General features: G+C 43.2%; 1 protein-coding gene across 1 annotated transcript in view; it reads right to left on the bottom strand.

Annotated features, from left to right (window-relative positions):
• Positions 1–21,102, bottom strand: part of LOC137879387 (calmodulin-binding transcription activator 1-like) — a 52,812-nt gene extending 31,710 nt beyond the window's left edge. Inside the window, exons 1-3 of the mRNA XM_068720053.1 lie at positions 21,006–21,102; positions 18,734–18,829; positions 12,766–12,869 (exon numbers count right to left, since the gene is read on the bottom strand). Coding sequence (XP_068576154.1) covers positions 12,766–12,869; positions 18,734–18,829; positions 21,006–21,030 — 225 coding nt within the window. The 5' untranslated portion in view covers positions 21,031–21,102. The remainder of the gene's footprint in view (positions 1–12,765; positions 12,870–18,733; positions 18,830–21,005) is intronic.
• Between the last annotated feature and the right edge of the window lie 366 nt (positions 21,103–21,468).

Genomic DNA, 21,468 nt, shown 5'->3' with positions numbered 1-21,468 from the left:
TCCACTGGCTAATACAACTGCTTAATGCTGTTTCCATAACAACTGTTGCAAAGCCCCTGATCAGAATTCCTCTCAAGCTTGCCTTGTGTTTATCATATAAACACCTCATCACACACTGGCCAACACACACACGCATGTGTCCGTGGACATAAAAGACTTGTACACACATGCATACAAATGCAGCGTCTATTAATACACAAAGTCCCAAAGTAAATAAATATGAAACTTGTGCTGGCTTTCTCTGTCTCTCCTCTTGTTCTCTCAGTGACACACGGTGCATGGACAACAGATTGGTGCATACACACGCACACACACACACACACACACACACACACACACACACACACACACACAGACACATTTAGTGCTGGTCTATCATTGACCTTCAGAGGACACCAGCCCCTGTCACCTGGCTGGGAGAGAGACATGTGCGTTACATTCATCTCTGTCACACTGCAACACTCGCAGCGTTTATAATACATACACACACACACACACACACAATTGGACATACATAAATACAAAATACCTCCCACGAATGCATGGTGGGATACACAGACATGAATGAGTGTGTACACACACATACACACACAGACCCAGAGAGATTTGGTCTCAGAAGAGTCTCTTTGGCGGCTGCTGCTGCCCATGTGAGTGACGGCTTTATAATGAAATAGTCACTCTCCGCTTTCCTTCACTCCCTCTCTTTTTGGTTTGACCTCTTTACTTTCTCCCCTCTCTCACTCTCCCACTTTCCTCTTTTTTTTCGGTCACATTTCCCTCTCATCTACCTCTCGCCAAAATATATAGGAGTCCAAATGGTGAAGGTGGCGCTCGCTTGCACACACACGCACACACACACACACACACACACACACACACACACACACACACACACACACGAGAACACTCGCAGTATGGAAAGCAGCACAAACTTTTGAGCAGAGACCTGAGAGTAAGGAAGAGTCAGCCCCGATACTCTGAGGGAACATCAATCATATTTTTTCTAAGACTTCCACTCTCTTGTGCACCTTACCTGTCCTCTTTCTCCTGTCTTGTATTTGCATTTGAGGAGACGGCCCCCTCTCTCTCAGCAGGGGGGGGGTGAACACATCAAAGACGGCAACAGGTGTTTGGTGTCAAACACAATGCCAGGACCCCGCTGCGCTAGGGCGTCTTAGATAAAACCTGTCAGAGTCCTCAAAAACTCAATTCAAGTCAAGAAAGGGTGCACTCACACGTACACACACACCCACAACGGTATATTTGAAATCTCTAATGACGAATGTGTGTTTGCCAGTGGGAGGTGGAAGAAGACGGAGAGAGAGTGAGAGAGAGAGGATGGGGGGGGGGGTCTCAATGAAGGAGTCTCCAGTGGTTGTGTTAACCCCTGATGCCTCATCTCACCGTGAGTCATTCTGCCCTCTGAGGCTCGTCTCTGCTCAGCTATTGTTGATGTTATTGTTATTGAGGAGGTTTGATATGCTAAGGAGAGAGACACTGAAACACAGAGAGGTAAAGAGAGAGAGAGAGAGAGAGAAAGAAATAGTGTGTGCCACCTCTCATTGGCATAAATACTTGTTTACAACAAGACATAAATTGGCACCCTGTCAGTCAGTCTCTCTATTTCTCTCTCCTTTAACTCCCGAACTCTATTTCCCTCTCTTTCCGTCTCTCTCGCTTCTTCTCTCCCTCTGTGCTGCTAAGCGTATTACAACACTCCCTGGTTCAGCCCTCTCTCATTACCATATTCTAATTACATTCGTTAAGGGGAGCATTTGGGAGTTTAATGAATAAATTTGAAAGATGGGTCTCCGTGGCGATCTTTAGGTTTGTCTCCCCCCTCAACCCTCAACTAAAGATGTGAGGACACGCGTGTGTGAGTGTAGGTGTGTGTGTGTGTGTGTGTGTGTGTGTGTGTTTGTGTGTGAGGTTATGCACCTGTTCGGTATGCGTGTGCACTCCCGGTAAATATCACTGCAGCTCCATTTCAGAAGAAACAAACAAATCTAGTTAACTAGTGGAGCTCACGTGGCGTCGTCTTTCTAAAAAAAATCTATTCCGAATTCTGTTTGACTCTGCCAAATAAAGATTTCATGTCATGTGTTTGTTGTTTTGGAAAAGACTTGGAGCCACCCATGTTGAAGTCATGCATATTTAACTCTCCTCAAGCCTCAAAAACAAACTGCCAAAGACAAGCATCAATTTACAAATGAACAAATTGTCTGCAATCTCTGGTTTATCTTTTCTACTGGCATCCAACCCGGAGGCTTCATACTGGGGAGACGGGCAGGTGGAGTTAAAACAATCATAAGCAAAAGTAAACATTAAAGGTTATCAACGCTGCACCGTTGACTGGCTTCCACTGTTGTGCAGCTTGATCTGTCTCTGCCTAGGACGAAGCCCTGGGCTGTAGACTTGAATAGACTGTTATTATGGTCCTTGCACTCACTCTTTCAGGGTATTGCGAAATGTGATATACCTTTGGTTTAATAAAGGAGTCCCAAATGCATTCCCAATTCTGATGATTGCCAGCTTGTGCTTCAGGGAGTCAAGGAGTGACTGCGTATACTTCACCTCTTGCTCATAAATAACACTATTTAAAAGCCGATAAAATGGTATGCTTTGACTTGGCAAACTGCCATTGATTACTGACAATTAAACAATACAAAAGAAAAAGAAAAAAAATATGCAGAATCTTATTTAAGCCGTTCCCCATTCCCCACAGAATTCAGTTTTACTGTGACTGCACTTGATTAAAATGTTTTTTCTTTGTTTTTTTCTTTGGGTAAATACATTATTTTTTAAATCCCAGAAAGGGTTTACTCATTTTCTTGTTGAATTGAACAGAGTCATAACCACAAATCAGGAGTCAGCATAATTTTGGCAGTGTCTGGAACTTCTTTATTACATCTTGTGGTAAAAAGTATGGCTTTGTTTCATTTTGAATTTAGCTTAAAGTAGACTAATCCATCTTGAAATTGCTTGACTGAAACCACTGCGTGAAGAATGGACTGTACTCATCCATAGCTAACAAAAGACATGAACAGTGAGATGCTGTAAGTGATAAGATCTGATGACAATACGCTCTGCCATTAATAGTCTATAAGTGTACGGTATAGTGTATCAATAGATCCAAAGGGGCTCCTCTTCACTGTGGCTACAGTATATTTACAGTGATGATGCGCTTTACAAGGTAGAGCCCAGTGTCATCACCCGCTCTTCAAGCACCGTGACTCATGCAGTGGGCGCAAAAGGTACGTTAGCTATCTTTAAACTTCTATATAATGTAAGATACATGTATATAAATAAATAACAGGGGGAGATGAGAAATATAACCACCATTTTTACTGTTTAGACTCAGCGTTGCCTATGGAAACTATCATGACCTTAGGGAAGCATTGTGTTTGCTTAAACCTGCTTTGTTTTCATCCATTAAATGTATATTGCTCTGGCAAAGCTTTTTAATAATTGCTCTACTTTAATGCACTTTTAGAGATTGAGGAGGAGACAGACATCGGTCATTGCCTGCTGGGCTGTCCAGGTGCCTTTCCACCTCATATGAACTGTAATGGACCATGACTTTCTAGTTCCAACGTACAATGACACCTTAGAGCAGAAAGAGACTTCAGCTTACAGCCTTACTGAGAAAGCGATGTTGATGTTGTGTATTGGACAATGTTGAGACTTGCGAGCTGGCAAAGCTACATATACAAACATACTGCCAGACATACAGTGTATGCTGCCAACAAGAGGCAATTATGCAGGTAGGCTTAACACTAGGTAATACTTGTTTATGGGCTGGAAAAACTCACTGTTGCCATGTTTTTTCCTGAGCTAACTCTTCCACTGAATAACGATCACAGTTTTGGGACGGAGCAATTTTTGCTCCAGAAATTAAAGAGGAATTTCAAAGAAGACAGCAATATTGTTAACAAAAAAACACTGTCAAACACCCAAGTGCATGAAAAGATCACTATTCTCAATCTCTGTCACTTGGCCAAGAAACAAGTGAGATGTTCTCCCTTTCATATTAAGTGTTCGTCACCCCCCACCGTTTCATACTGTATATTTAAACATTTAAACATATGCACTGTCAGTATGCAAATGCAGTATCAGTATCCCTTATATAGTGGCCTCCTTTGAGTACAGGATGATGGATGATATATTACAGCTGAGCTTGTCTTAGACTAATGACACAGCTGCATTACAATACACAACTTAGTACACAGCTAATATTGTGTATGCACGGAGACAGAACACACACACTCGCATGCACGCACACAAATGCCAGCTTGTTTAATCCTCCAGGAATCAGTAAAATTTGATTACCATGACTTTTACAAACACACTCCATATGAGAGTAGACATTCCATACATCAGCGGGGGGGGGGGGGGGGGGGAGACAGGGAGACGGAGAAATACGTGATGCTGGATAGAACTGCAGTTTGGGAGGAGGAACACTAGACACACACTGTGGTCTCCAGAGTGGAATTCAACACACACATACACACACACACACGCACACACTCTGCCTGCTCACAGTGTCTCAGCCTATGTCTATTATGGTAAATGTGCGGAAACAGTATATTTACCAGTAAATGTATACAGCTCCCAGGGTAAATCTCATGAATGTGTACATTTCCTGGATAATATTAGTGGAAAATGCTCATCGCAGCATCATGAGACTCAGTTCTCTCAGTACGTTTTTTTTGTGTGGATATTATGTAGGCGGCCAATTTACCCCTTTGGCAAGGCTCCTGTTACAAACAGGAGATCTGTGAGGAATGGGAGATCCAATTGAGTAACATTATAATATCAGAGAAATGGGAAAAGTTCAAATGTATGCTTGTTTTTATACATGCTAGCACATTCAACCTGCATCATAGTGCGCTTAGTGAATAAGGATTGAAGCAATTTAATGGCACGTATGCCTTTCAACATTTGAAGTGACGTTAAGTAATCAGTACATGATCAAAAGATCCATGCCTCCTTTATTCTATGATTTTGACAAACATTTGATGCACTAACATCCATGTAAAACATGTGAATATACGGAATGCTGCTTCAAAATGAAAGTCTTTAATTGTGAAACAAAACTCCATGAGGCCAAATACCAGTTGATGAACACTGTTCACAGTGTGCAGTAAACACGGCAGGAGAGCTTCATGATAATATGACTTCTCAACTCATTAACAAGGAAACACAGAGATTTACAGATTTACCTTGAGAAATGCTACCAGTGAATGTTAAACATTAACCAACTCTGTGGTTGATAATTCCTATATGCTCTTAAATATTCATATGAACGGTTCCCCGTATACACATTACCATTATCAAATCAAATGTACAGAGAGTGAACGAGTGGCAAGAAAGTGGTTTGAAACATAAAGGGATGCTGACACTTTTTATCATTATATTGTATTTTTGCTCAGTAATAAATAAAAGTGTTTTTGCAATTAAACAACCACATAATCTTACCAATTTTAATTAAAAATAGAGTTGCAGCCTGCAAGGCAATTAGTGGGTTGAAGCCTATGAGGCCAAAACACTCAGATCCATGTGATATCAACAAAACTGACAACTTGACCTCACAGCAACTTTATAGAACACAAACAAATGTGGTTTAATACACTTTAGTAGCCCCTTTGCAAATTGGTCTGAAGTTTTTTATTGCTTTAGTGTTTTTCTTGCACATACTCTCTGCCATCTTCATTTTTTGTGTCTTGTACGAATGTTTACTCGTCTTAACTTTACAAAGGCAACTTAACATGAATATCAGGTGTACTCATTGGATTATATCCCAAATATTTGAGCAAATTCTGGTTTGTCAAACTATTATGTCACACATATCTGTCCAAATATGCAGTGTGGAAAAATGCTGTAAAGACTGAATCAACATTATGCCAGCAACAGTAAAAAAAAAAGAAAAAGAAACACATAAAATGTAAAATAGCTAAATTCTATTGATGCACAAATGAAACTGGTAGAGTGCAAACTGAATTCATGTTGAGGAAAAGTATTTGAGGGGGAGGCTACATTTTGATCAATATGTTGGGATGTTTGGTATAGTGCAAACATACCCAGACTTGAATTTAGCAATTGTACAAATATTGTGAGGGATTATTTTTTCTTGTTTAAGTAATGTTGGACTTGTACGCCATCATTTGCATCAAGCCCATGGCGACAAGCTGGAGTGTGCAGAACAAAAAAAAGCGTAAAAAAAAACAAACTAGTTTGACTGAAACCTACTTTTGTAAAACATGAACATGAGTTTGAAATATGTATTGGGTTCTAAAATCCCGAACTAGGAATATTCTTTTACAGGTCTCTAAACTCCAGGTGTTATTAAGACAGAAAATTAAGACGCTAAGGAAAAATCAATAGGGTTCCAGCACCTGTGTGCTTGATTTACAGTGTCGTTTTTAGTTGACATCTCACTGTTATTTGGGGACGTAAACATGCAAAATTGCCTTGTACTGCAGAAAAATATATTTTACTCTTGAAGCCCTTGTAAAGTCTGAGGAGCAGAAAGTTATCAAAGTTAAATAAAGTTATCTAGATAAAGCTCTACACATGAAGTACACACTCAACACACACTTAAAATATAGGAGCACAAGGACTGTCTGTGGATGTGTGCACATTCACACACATACACATTTTAATGCTTTATCTGTCTCCAATGAATTAAATCTAATTTACACAGGACTCCGATATTACAGTTGTTCTATGTGGGGACATTTAAGGATACAAAAAGTATTGTCTCCACTGCACAGCCTGGCGTCTTATTACAGGAGACATTGCTGGCCATTCACTTCGTTTTGGCTGGGCTTGGAAGTTAAAACACAAAGACACACTCAGACACACATGCAGGCACACACAAACGAGCTGAGGCACACACACACACACACACACACAACACCCCCACACTCATAGTCACACATTCCCACTGTTTAATATATTTCTGTGTCTCCAGTTAACAATATTTTGTGTCAAATTATAGTGGGCAAGATAAATAGTGGGTCTGTGGCGGCATGCGGAAAATAGAACAGGAGGAGAATGTGGGGCTTCCTGTTGGGTAGGAGGAGAGGAGAGGAGAGGAGAGGAGAGACAACACTAACTCCTACCTCAGACACCTGGCTTCTCCTAGCCTTGTAAAACCTGGTTAATCTCAGCCCCTTTGTGAACTTGTGTATATGGTGAAATATCTGCATGCCTGAAAACCCGCTGAAAAACTGATCCCAACAATCTGAGAGGCTTCTACGCACATGTCCAATTTACCATGTACATCCCCATTTGCAAATGAAAAGCTTGCCGGATAATTACATGAATCAACAAGGAAATTACATTCATGAATAGAATGAATCAAATTAATTCTTTGCATTGCTGCAAATCTGGTTCATACTGCCAGTTTGGTCAGCGGGACAGTATGGACGTCTTGAGTTGGAGCGGAAATGGAAGTCACAACAGACACAAAATGACGCCGGGTGTTAATTGGGCTATGCTTGGCTCAGAGAGAGATGAAGAGATCGACAAAGAGGAGGAGAAAAAGAGAGATGGAGGGAGAGAGAGAGAGAGAGAGCCTGGAGGACTAATTAGTGATTATAACTTGGCGCTCTCCAAACATAAAATATTTCTCAACCCAAAAGACAGAGGAATGATTAAAAATAAAAGAATAGGAATCAAACACAAGGAGCTGTGAAACCCCCCTTTGGTATTGTGTGTGTGTGTGTGTGTGTGTGTGTGCGCGCATGTCTGTGTGTGTATAAACATGTGTGCAAGCATGTGTGAGCATGTGTGAGGGAGTGTGTGTGACTGTGTGTGTGTGTGTGTGTGTGTGAGAGTGTGTTGGCTTCTTTGCCCCCTCATTAAACCATGCTTTACTCTGGTAAATGGCAACAGCACAGAGCTCAATGTCAACTGAAGAGGTTACAGCCATAGGCAGGCTCTGACACACACACACACACACACACACACACACACACACACACACACAGACACGGATACACCAAGTCTCTTGCGAACATGCATTATCTACCAAATGTATGAACGGCACACCCAGTTCATTTTTAAACTCGTGGTAAGTTTCCAAAGGTGTCTTACTTTTGTCTTTGTTCTGACACGGCAGACAAAATGGAGAGTGTCAGCCTCTCCCGGCCTCATGCCAGTGTGAGCTGGACATTAGCGATTCACGCATCAAATTCATAAATCAAGGGCACCCTTCACCACAGTATAAATGGAGCACAGGGACTGGCAACTGGCTGTCTGCTTACTGTATCGCTCTGGGTTTCTATAATGGATCCACAGTACTTTTTCACGTGGTTTTGACATTAACGTCGTCCCTCCTGCGTATTTCCTCCAGACACATCTCCTCCCACATGTTTGTGAGAAATATCGTAGAAAACGTAGGAATACAATGCATGCATATTTAATTCAATGTATGTAATGGCTTACAAACAACAATAATGACATGAATGATAAATCACACGCACACACACACACTTATAGAAGCACACAGAGCTTTATGTGGGCTGTAAATTGGAGCTCACACAAGCTGAGATAAGAGAGGACGCACAGGTGAGTGTGAATGAATTTTTACCTGAGATTAAGAGCCTTTGTCCTTCATTTTTTTTTGTCTGTTGAACATGTTCGGTATCACAAGCAGACATTCTGACTATGTCAAGTCTCTCTTATCACCTTCGATGTACTGAACAATCATGAACAGCGTTCGTGTCAAACATGCAACATCGATCAAATCATTAACCGGGACACACACGCGCGCACACCCCCCTAATCTGTTACCATGGCAACACCTCTACCCTTGACGCAAACGCACACACACAGGGAGGCAGACTGGGGGGGGGCATTGGTCTAAAATGTATATGCTTTTTGATCTGCTTCTCATTCCAGCGATCATGTTAGCGTCATGCGGCGGCACAGCCAGTCAGACACGTGTATGAACTGTCAATAGCTGCCTTCACACCGCACAGCTGCCAATATATCACTGCATGACAAGAGCGGAGGTACCCAATAAAACACTGCATGTTTTCATTTCATATTACTTCATAGCGTTAATACCAGAACAATGCCGTGTGCTAACACTTGCTTCCTGCACCCGTACAGCTGAGAGACATCACATGCAGAGAGGCATTGTGGCACAGGCGGCTGTCGTCTGTGTGATGTGCTGAAGTCTGTACCGACCCGTTTGACAGTTGCGTCACTTGAATCATAGTGTGTGAGGGGGGGACTGCTCTGAAGTAGAAGCCTTTAAAATGCACATTAGATCATGCAATAGCATGCTCAGCCGCATTGCGCGTGAGTGCATGTTTTGTAGTAAAAATGTAGGCGTTTGAAAGGGAGTTTAACTCAGTATTCCCCTCAGTCTGTCTTCTTAAAATATGAGTCAGAAAGTCGAGGGTCCCCTCATAAGAGTAGCCATATCTTTTCATGAGCTTGATACCCAGGACCAGACTAAAGTTTGCAATCGTCTACATTTGAAAAAGTTTTATAGCCTCCGTATTTTAGTGCACCATAGAAGTCATTCTCTCGACCGATGGATGAAACAGGCTCCACCATCAGTCTGTCCACCTGAGTGTGGTTTGTTATCTAAAACTAGTCTATAGTCTATTACCATGGACAGATACACATACACCCCCAATCTATTATTGAACAAAAGGCTCACGCCTCCGCTCAGCCCTTCAGGGAGGAATCCATCCCTCCATCCCAGAATAATTTCACACATCAGTAGATACACAAAAGAGAGAGAGGGGGGGGGGGGGGGGGAAGAGAGGGAAGGAAGAGAGGAAAGGACAGAGAAGAGGAGGCGGAGAAGTGGATGGGGTAAAAATGTATGGGGTCACAGCTCAGTGCTTGTGGGAGGCCAAGGTGTCGGGGGGAGCCATGCGTGACAAAACAGAGATCAAAGAATCATATGCAATCGCGCACGCAGACAAGAAAACAAACGCACACACACATGCACACAGATACCCCCCCACACACACTTGCAGAGACATACTCCTGCCAAGAAAAAGGTGAGAAAAATATCAGATGAAGACTTGTAAAGATTGGGTCTGACTTGATCAGAGGCCTCCTCATCCAAACACAGAATGGTAATCTCTTTATCTATCACAATCTCTTTTATTCACGAACACACACACACACACACACACACACACACACACACACACACACACACACACACACACACACACACACACACTCTAAGGATAATCCCAATTCTACATGCAGACAACAGTGAGGATAAGGAGACACAAAACAAATTTTTGATTTCCTTACGCCTAAGCATATGGAAATGAAGCATTGTATGGAAACTCACAAAGGCACAAATGTATACACACACACACACCCAAACGTAAACACACAAGTGTGTCTACACACCAAATAATTACGAGGCGTTTTCGACACACCATTTGTCGATACCGATCGCCACACTTCATGAACAACATCTAGACCAGAAAGATATTATATTTGAACACAAACAAACAAACACATACACTAAGGGGACGCGACTGAATAAATAAATGGAAAGCTTGACATTTGACAGCTGACTTGACAGCTGACTGGTCTGGAAATCACACATATAAAAATTGTGTTACGCCACAATCTAAGGTGGACGTACAAATGTGTGTCTAAAAGTCTAAAATGTGTCTTAAATTTGATGACCAATGATGATTTCAATTTTCAATATGCTGCTGGTGAAAACTGCTACACTTCTTGCAATGTCTGCAATACAGACAGATACAAATCAACACAAGCAGAAACAAAATCAATTCTTTTGTTACAGCAGCTTCAAAAATAATCGACTGCAATAATCTTGAGCTGTGCATATCCCTAACAGACACACTCACACACACACGTAGGCAGACACACACACACACACACACACACACACACACACACACACACAGACTGAAAAACATACATGCACTAGACGCACAGCGAGCGTACACACTACTCCCCCTACGAAAGCACCAAGCTAGAGGAGCAGCAGACACAATGGAGTGTTTAAGTATGCAGGAAACTTTATGCCTGGGTGGAAGAGGAGCTTTGAAGGAATCCGCTGAGGGACACCCAACCTCCCTCTGAACTGAGCCTGTACCTCCTCATCAGAGTGAGAGAGAGAGAGAGAGAGACAGGGGTGGGAGAAAGAGAGGACATGAAAGATAAAGATAGAGAGAACTAGATGGTAGGTTGGAAGGGAGACTGATGGAGAGAAAGAGGGAGAGTGCAGGAGAGGGAGCAGCAACAAGGTGCTTTGGTCTAGTCCCTGCGACTTGGGCACAATTGCTCTTGGTTAGGCTGATGTGTGGAAGTCCCTAACCAGCAGCGGTCACGTTGTTCTCAACCATACACACACACACACAAGCATCCACGCATGCATGACACACACACACACACACACATAGTGCCTATTCATGTGAGCGCACTATTCAGTAGGCGCCATGCTTAACTCCCAGTATGACCTTCATTGAGATGGATTGCATGAAAAATGTAATGACTTTCCTGAGAGAAAAACCACAGGCCAAATCAGCTTTGCATTGCATAATAATGCCGGACTTGGTAATCAATAACACAAACACACAAACACACATCCATAATGGAGTGCACAGCCTGCACATGGAGAAAATGTCTCAGCAGAGGCCAACAACATCACAATGGATGGAGCAAACCACCGGTGGTGAGCTGTGCGATGCATAAACAAGGAGCTATTGACGATAAATGCCTGCATCCATTTCCACCCATCAAACACTTCCCTAAGCTAACAGCTTAAGTCTGGAACAACATGCAACTCTGAAAAAGCTTTTCACACCCCAAATGTTTAGCTAAGGGTTATCTTTGGCCATGAGTAAAGAGTGGTCCCAACCTAATCTGGCCTCATTTTTACATTGTATCACTTAGCCGGCAGCACAGTTTAAGTTATCTATTGTTCATGCTGCACAAATGATGATAATTTTGGCCAAGAGCATTAATGAGTGGTAGCTATGAGTTTGTGTGAAACCGTCAACAGTCAACGCATACTAAAAGTTAAAAAGGATGGTGAAAAAGCCCTTCAGTTACTTTGACTTAACTTACTTCTATGATCTAATCCTCTGGGTCCTCGGTCACTCCTTTTGCTGTTTATACCTCACAGACAGCTTTTCAGTTTTTCCTCTGCATGTTTTTTGTTTTGTAGGACAACATTACACAATGTAACTAGAGCATCATGTTCACACATAACAAAAAGCAACAAAACGCAAAAAAAAGCAACTATGAGCCGAAATGTGCCACACATTTAACAGCTTTCTATGGTTGCATAGCAACAATGTTAGGTTCAGATAACAATCTTTATTCTACTGACCATAGGGTTATTGAACCCAGCAACACTCTGCGGTGGAAACATTCAATCTGTAGCCTCATTTCTGGTTTCTTAGTCTCTAAGCCGTATATAGTTTTAGACCCAGGGGCCCCTGATTCCTGCACCTTCACCCAGAGTTGTTTGGATTACAGAGCGAAGTAGAGAGCAACACACCAAATGGGATGTATAGTCAGCGGGGTTTGTGGCTGTGAGCTCTTTTTGCTGCTTCTTTCTTTCTTTCCTAGTGTCACAGTTTTAGGGTCCCGTAATGAAAAGTTGCCATTGTGTTTGTCTACCTCCTCTTCATCTCTCAATGTGACATTAGCTAGAGATGAGTCACCAGAAGAAAAAATAAACACTGAGTTCCTCTCACTGCTACAGGTATTTCCCTCTCGAGTGTGTCCAAGTCTCACCTCGTTGGTGTTCCAGCGATGGCGCTCCTTGGGCAGAGAGGAACATTTGGGCAGACACTCTAGCAGCTTCTTAGGAAGGTAGATCTTCAACTGGCCCGGCTCATCTGGAGCAGCGGGGGGGGGGGGGGGGGGGGGGGTGGGTGTGGGGGAGGAAAGGGGGGTGAAGATAAAGGAAGATAAATGAGGGATGAGTAGGAAGAGGAGAGAAATTTCTCATCAGACACAGAGACATTGTGTGAGGAGAATACCAAAAAAAAAAGCAGCATCTCTGTGATCTGGATGGATAAAATCATAACACGCTTTTATTGTGAAGCCTATTTAATGGCTAATGTGACCTGAAGCCAGTCAATCTGCACTTGAATTGTCAGGCCTATGAAAGATGTATGCTTTGATTCATTTGGGTCTAACTTGCTGGGCTTTCTGATTTATCAGAAACACAGCTGTGTCTGTGTTAATCTTATTTACTTAGGAGTGATTCACAGTGATGTAGACAAGTACGTATGATGGCAATCAAGGTGCAGGATACAAAATAATTGTTAAGTGTGCAGTGCGCAGAGGGAGTGGCAGCGCACTTATTTTGGTTGGAGGTGCACAGTGCACCTGGGTCCCACCTGGAAACAGATTTGGATTTAGAAGAAATCCATTATCATACATTATCAGAGCATTTGGGGTTTGTAACAATCATGGCCAATCATAGGGGCATCTCTCATCCCTTTTAAAAGCAATGCCCTCCCTACAGTGTTGTACAGACAGTTGGTAATGGAGCAGAGACTCAAGTTTAGCTTCTCCTGAGAGAAAAACTAATATTCTTCTATGGGAGCTGGAGAGTCACAACTGCAAATATACAGCAGCCCAAATGTTGCTACAGACAGGTGATGTTTAGTCTGAAGTTTAAATCATGCTCCTGGACATACTGTAATTCCTCTGAGCTCCATGTTTTTTTATTTAGAATCACAATGATACAAACGCTAACCACAGGTGAGTTAACGTAAGTTAAAAATCTGTTATTAATCTTTACCTTCTTTACCTTTTATTGCCATAAAGGATCTGTTCCATTTTTTCTTACTATCAACAAATCCCATAAAAAGTCCAAAATCAATTATGATTGATCATAAGAATTATTCCCTGTGTAACCAAAGCCTAATACAGCTTGTTCCTCACAGCCATAATCCGCTATTGCTGTCCAAAAATGCTCTTTTTTACATGAGTGAGCTACACCGTTGCACTGGGTGACTTGTCCCTTCATTACCATGAACATGGGTACAGTGCTTTATTATGAGTCAATCCTATAAACACCATTCTGCTGCTGTAAATACTCACTAGAGCAATGTTTCACAAAGTGTTTCTTTCAGGGGACCCACTTTTTAAAAATGGAATTTACAATAAGCCTTATCTATAAATCGTTTTGAGGGAATTTAAATAAACGTTCCTGACCATCTTTACTGCCGTTTCCACATCACCTTATATTTATCTTGATTAGGTTAACCCACCATATTGTAGAGCTATATGTTAGACAAATCCCAACTTCGTTTCGTGAATGTGTTATTAAAAACACACATGTTAATTTATAAATGAGACCAAATAAATGCATTTAGGCAAAGTTAACAGACATGTAATTCTTTTAATTAGTTGTCATTAGTTAAACAAACAGAATGTACGCTAGCCTTTCATATTAGGTTCAATATTACAATTACCAGAACCACGAACATTCAAGATCTGTCATGTGGCTCAAAGGTGTACTGCAGAAATAAAGGTTTAATAAAAGACGATAAAAAAATCTGCAAATTTGGAAGATGTTTAAAAGTGTTGAAAGATTTAAGTCTTCAAGCCACAAACAAGACGGGGAAGTATTTCTGTATTGAGAGATGAACTAACACATTATTGTTTGTTCTGGTCTTTTCATGGGATTTGTTGACATTGACAAAAATATATCGCACCTTATCCTTTAAAAGAAAATCTAATTGCTGTTTTGTAATAGCTTTTTTATGTATTATTGTTCATGTCTACTTGTTTTAGCTGTTATATTACACTTATAGCTGTTTCACTCATAGGGACTTGTAGCATTACCATTGCTTAGGAGTTACTGCAGGTGTATAAACCAGCATCCCCTGAACAAACACAAGCCCACGCTTACTCTCACACGCACACACATGCTCACACACACTCAACACAATTACATTATTTTTCTTTTCTTTTCTTTATTTTTCTTTTGTTGTTTGTAATATAATATCTTATGCATATTTCATTTTATGTTGTTTGTAATTTTGTAAAATTTTAATATTATATAGGTGGAGGCTTCAAATAAGCCCAGTTGACTTTTTGCCTCTTCCTGCACTGTGACATTCATGTATCTCTGTTATGTTTGTTTATTTTTATTTTTATTGTTTGAATTGTGCAAAATAAATAAACTATTTGAAAACGTTTTCAATGTGACTACTGGTGGAAGAATATATAGCTGAACAGGCAAGCAAAACATGGGAGACCTATAAGAGTGTCCCACTACCAGAACTAAATGGTGCTGCCCCCACTGCATCTCTCCTCCCACTGCGGAGCGTTTAGAATCACCAACATGCTGAACAGTTGCAGGTGAGGAATAAAAAAAAAAAATCCCACTGCGCCTCAGGAAAGTAATACTTCACCAGCACATGGCGTCCGCACAAAGATGGAGCCCCTGCTGTGTGTACGTGTGTGTGTAGGTGTGTGTGTGTGTGTGTGTGTGTGTGTGTGTGTGTGTGTGTGTGTACGCCTGTTTGTGAGTGTGTGCCCAACGGGTGTGCCGCTCAGAAGTCAAAGAGAGCAAGCACTCAAAGGTTATTGATAAGCATTTGAGTAGAGGGCGTCCATTCATGACTCCCCTGGGAAGATAGGAATTATACTCTACCTGAGGGCAGACGACAGAGCGAGAGAAAAAGAGAGATAGGTGGGGTGGGAGGGGTCAGAAACGGGAGACAGAGAGAGGCAGGGAGACAATGAGCCAGAGAGAGACAGTTAATGAAGAAAAAAGAAAGTTAGGAAGAGAGACAGAGAGAAGATTTAGAAAGGACAAGAGATGGAACAAGGTAACACAAAGACGCCAAAGAGAGAAAAGTACTGTAACCGGACCGAAGTGGGGTCTATGTGTGTGTGTGTTTGCTCATGTGAGTGTGTAGGTGTCTGAGCGTGTGTGTGTTTGTGTCGGTAGGAAGTGTGTTCAGGCACGTATGGCCCCCCTAATCAATTATGCATTTATTAATAGAAGGCCTGAGAAGACAAAATTTCAAACAGCTGAACTGTGCAGCAGCTTAGTTAAACAGCTGAATGGTGCAGCTTAGTTAAAGCCTAATTTCTTTTTTAGCAGCACTCCAGCCTCTCTGCTATGAATGCCAATCAGCGTTTAAACCCCACCCCTCCTGGCTATAACCCCCTCCCCCTCCCCCTGCTGTTCTGAAGAATTCTCATCAGAGCCTCGCCTTTGAAATGTACCAGAACCACCACATCAAACAAGCCCGTCGCACATGCGTGTATAGGCACACACACACACACAAACACCCGCGCACACACACCCACACACACAAACAGACTCACACATACACACACAGTGCCTGTCGATCAAAGCTAAGACATCACAGTATTTGTCCCAGAGTGGCGTTTTTTTTTTTACCAGTGACCTTGGTACCGAAATCCCTTTCAAAGCCCACCTTCACGGACACGACCGTCATCTCAGCCTATCCTCACACCGACTCCTCCACGCCGACAAGAAATGCAAGACCAACTTTGCAGATTTGTTGAATGCTGATGAGCTTTTACACCCCAAAGGGTTGTATCTTGTATTTCTAACAATCCTGAACCAGCGAATGCGTCCCTGTTTTAAGAATATTTCAGCCTGGGTACTGTCGCAATTGTCTTTTCCATCTGTTCCGAATGGCTCTCTGTGGAGCTATACTGTCGTGTGACACGGGGCAAAAAACTTCTCTTCCATTTCTGCCTACCCAGGAGAACGAACCGACCTGGGACACGGGGAAAACACATCTAAATATGTAAATTCAGTCCCGCTCACATTTATATTTGAAGTAATAACATAACAGCTTTTATACCTGCATTGCTTCATGTGAGTCCCTCAGCGGTGAGCCACACATTTCTGGCCGTACATAGATCACTCACTCACTCGCTAATCTAGTAAAAAAGAGTCCAAAAGAGTGACAAAACCTGAATGCTAATGTGAAACCGCTGGCTCATTAAGTCATATAGAGGTGTACGAGCTAAGAAGTGAAAATGTTCGACCAAAGTGAAACACTGCTTTGGTTGGCTATCAAATGCCATAATTTAGACTGGAATCACACAGAAGAGCGGCCTCTGACTGATGAATATTTTACCTCATAAAACTGTCATCTCCATATTTAACACAGAAACAAGCCAATGCCCTTGTGAGATGGCTGTCAGTTAATTATAAAACTCTCCTTAGTAAAGAGAGAGAAAAACGCTCCAAATGCAACTCTTAACTCTCCCCCTACTGATATTAGGAGGCGTCAGGGGAAATTTTCACATTTTCCCCCTTTTCGGGATGAAATTAATGTGACAGAAAGAAAGGCTCATTGCACAGCAGCTAGATAGAGGGGTGGGAGGGCAGGAGGGAGAGCCAGGGAGAAGAAAAGGGGGGGGGGGAGCATATAGCAAGGGATGAGCGAGAGTGCAGGAAGAGAGGAGAGAAAGAGGGAGAGCAGGGTGGCGGAGGGGGGTGGAGGTGTGGGGGGGTAGAGAGATGGGCATGCATGCTAATTTTATCATTCTGCTGATAAACTTTTCCTCCAGTAATCCTCCAGCTGGGACGTGAGAACAGATAGGAGACAGGGGTAGTATAGTCTCAGCTCATATTAAACAGCCATCCCAAACACAACTCTCTGTTCTATTCTATTCTATTGTTTTTGAGATTTTCTCCTAGTTCTTTATTTGCTATTTTGTCCTGCTCGCTCTCATCCCCTCTTAACAAAATAAGAGGATCTGGTGCAGGTATGAGGCCAGCTGCTCCTTTTGAAAAGAAAAAGGGGTTGGGGGTGTGTGTGTGTATACCCATAACCCCCCCCACACCACAACCTCACTAAGCAGCATGTCAGTCTGCTCCTCCACACATCTGTGTATTTTCCTCCAATTTGTCCCCAAACACACACACACACACACACACACACACACACACACACACACACACACACACATTTACACAGAGGCAGAGACATGCATCTGCGTCATGTCCTCAGAAATCAATAACAAATCAAAGCAATCATGGCCTTTATAGTCCCTCTAATACACCGCAGCAATCACACACATGCCCAGACAAAGTCGCACTCATACACGACCATGCGGCGACCCCAGATTACACACTCCATCTCACTTTTAGTTTAACCAGGCCCATTGAGGATTATAGACACATAATGCCATGTGTACAGATTAGGTATGACAATAAACTACTGATAGCCAAAGTAAGCCCTGCCTTTTCTATGGCTATGTGGAGTAATGTGTGTGTGTGTGTGTGTGTGTGTGTGTGTGTGTGTGTGTGTGTGTGTGTGTGTGTGTTGTGTGTGTGTGTGTGTGTGTGTGTGTGTGTGTGTGTGTGTGTGTGTGTGTGTGTGTGTGTGTGTGTGTTGTGTGTGTGTGTGCCCACTAATACTGTACCGGCATGTATGAATAAACATGATGTGTAAGAGAGCTGCAATGGAATGACGTCTCAGCACAGAGACACAGTGTGTGTGTTTGTTTTGTGTACGTGTGAGTGTGTATGTGTGTGTGTGTGTGTGTGTGTGTGTGTGTGTGTGTGTGTGTGAGTGTAAGTGTGATCTGTTACAGAGCAGATGAGAAGGAGATCTCAGTCAGTTCCCGCATCACATCATTCTGCCAGAAGGCTTTTATACTTGCTCCCAGAGTCACCCTGTGCCACAGACAAAAGTGTGCATGCGCATGCACAAAACAGTGTGAAGAGTGCTTCTGTGTCTCTTACTGTTGGCGTCAGTGTCGTCACTCTTGGGAGGGGTGTGTCCTGTGTAACCGACGGCAATTCTGACCATTCGCTCTGGATTTCTTATCTTCTTCAGTCCTACAAAGAGAGAGAGAGAGGAAAAAGGCCGAGCAAGAGACAGAGACATATTTAGGAGACGCTCAAGACTTTTGGTTTCCTTGGCAAGTCGCACACCTCGCTTCCTTCTTCCTCCCTTTAAGCTCAGAATCTCAGAGTGATATGCATGTGGGCTGATCCATTTTCTGATCCACTAACTGGCCTCCATTGTGTCCCCCTGATCGATTGGCCACAGTAGATACACTTGCCTCCATGTGTGTGACTAACTTGTACCCAGCTTTAGTTTCTCTTCTCTCTCATCATTCCTCTGTTTCCCTGACCACTGTTGCTATGATACAAAGTAGACCAACCAGCACAGAGGGAGATGGTCTTCCAGGCTATATGGTGGATGTTGTCTCATGCCTACTGGTACACTCTGCCGATCAGCGCCACACACACACACACATCTGCCGGAGGATGGAACTGGAAAGAGTGTATATAGCTATCTCTCCTGCCTTCGTGACCACTGCGATTCATTTTGGCTTCCATTCAGCACAGCTGAAGCTCGTAAATTATTACATCGTCTCTACTCATAACACAGAAGGGGGCAGCGGACAAAAAGCCCCTCATACTGTGAATATGTGAGTCCGTTTGCGTGTGTGTAGGTATAGTAATGTATAGGCGGGGGGTGGTTTTATATTTATGTGGTACAGTGCCTGCTGATCTGCCCATGGGCCATCTGTCTCATCTACAGTTCTAGTCTTTTCACGCAACGGGACTCTCAACCCACGGCCTTCCCTTTGCCTCTGGCTGCACTCCGCACGCTCGCCTGCACGCCTCTATGTATGCGTGTCTGACTCCGAGTGCTGTACACCTGAACATGTGCCTTTTGAAATGTAGGATACTGTACTTGTGTAGTGCAAGTTATCCGAAAATTGCCTTGTTAAAAGAAATCTTGCTCACATCAATAGTGGAGAGACGGTTAAAGACTCTTCCTGCCATGTTCAGTGTCACTTTGCTGAGGAAGAGATCACAAGAAACAATTTTGAATAGTCTGATAATAATGTCTTTAGTGCTGTGTGCTCTTAAGTTGAGGAACTGCGTGTCATCCATCACGACACATTCATATGTTGTGTTTGTTGGCTTAAAAAGGGGGAAGTGATATCAGTACTTTGAAGAGGAAAGAAAACAAAAGCGATACCTAAAGCAGACTACCAGGGGATGTTTATAAACAAATGTCTTTGCCCTGAGTAATAAATAAAGATTTCATTAACCTATGAGTTGAGATGGAGATAAAATTGCCATGGTGATTGTGGTCACCTCTTAAATAATTCATGAAAGAATGAATAGCAGTCGGAACAGTCTGAATTAAATGGTGGCTGTGTGTGACGATAATGACCCCCACGAGTTTAACTGAGGGAGTTAAAATGTAAACTACATTTATACATGACCTAAAACTGAGACACACACACACACACACACACACACACACACACCTCCCCCCCCCCTCCTCTCCCCAAAGGCATCCAGATTCTCACCTTCACTGCCTTAGCAACCATAAGCACACATCAAATGAACACAAACATAAACACACACACACACACACACACACACACACACACACACACACACACACACACACACACATTCATACACCCACACAACATTGGAATGTGACTAAATAAATGCACAACTGGTCTGGGAGCTTGCGTGCTTGTCAGGAAAGTAAATCTACAATTCAATGGTCTATTTTATGCTCAAAGAGAGATACAGAGACAGATAAACACACGCGCACACACACGCACACATACACACACACACACAAAAAGCATCTGAATTCCTTCAGCGTGAACCACTCTCATCCTCTCTCATCCCCATCCCTTTTATGCTAAATGCTTCAAAAGCACTCATAAACCAGCTGCTCAGGGGAAACGCTGGCAAGCGTCGGATGGTGAAAAACTACCCTATACCCCGACTCACTTGGAGCCTACACCGACGGGACAACTCTCCTTCCGTTATTTATTTGCTGTCGGTTAACCGTGATCCACACAGTCGCTGGTTCAGCACCTGCGTCCGTGTTTTCGGGACGGGCTAGAAGAAAGGGAAAGCTCTGCCGTTATCTCTCTTCCCCTCCGTGCCTCGTCCCTGCATCGCCTCGTCTGAACCCCGAGTAGCGGGACTCTGCCATCTCAAATAAAAACCGTTATTTCTCTCTTACCTTCCGGCTTGTTTTCGGCAGCCATTTCCCCTCCGCCGCGCGCCTCATCCCTCCTCCTCCTCCTCTTCCTCTTCCTCCTCCTCCTCCTCCTCGACTCGACCTAGTGGTGGTGGAGGTGGTGGGGAGTGTGGGGGGCGGGGGGGGGGGGACCCACGCGCGTGCACAGAGAGGACAGCTCAAGGAGGGGGGCGGGGCTGAGAAGAAGGGAGGGTGGGGGGTGGGGGGGCGAGCCTGCCGCGTTAAGCGAGACTATTGGTTCAAACGGTGAGGATGGACAGCGGGGATCCGTGATGGTGACTCGCGGAACTCTCCATCCCTCCGTTTGTTCCCTTTGGCCCCGCCCCCCCTCCCCCCTAACGTTCACGCGCACTCTTCCTCGCTCTCTCTCTCGCCCCTCTCACGTCACTGAACGACGTCTGTATTCGAGGACACCTTGACAGCCTCCCACAGCATCATCATCACC

This window comes from Cebidichthys violaceus, unplaced genomic scaffold, assembly GCF_023349555.1.
Source record: "Cebidichthys violaceus isolate CVI_PGR_0920_01 unplaced genomic scaffold, fCebVio1.0.p SCAF_25, whole genome shotgun sequence".
Classification (NCBI taxonomy): Eukaryota; Metazoa; Chordata; class Actinopteri; order Perciformes; family Stichaeidae; genus Cebidichthys; species Cebidichthys violaceus.
Note: the sequence above shows the minus strand (reverse complement) of the source record. Positions and strands in the feature narration are given on the sequence as shown.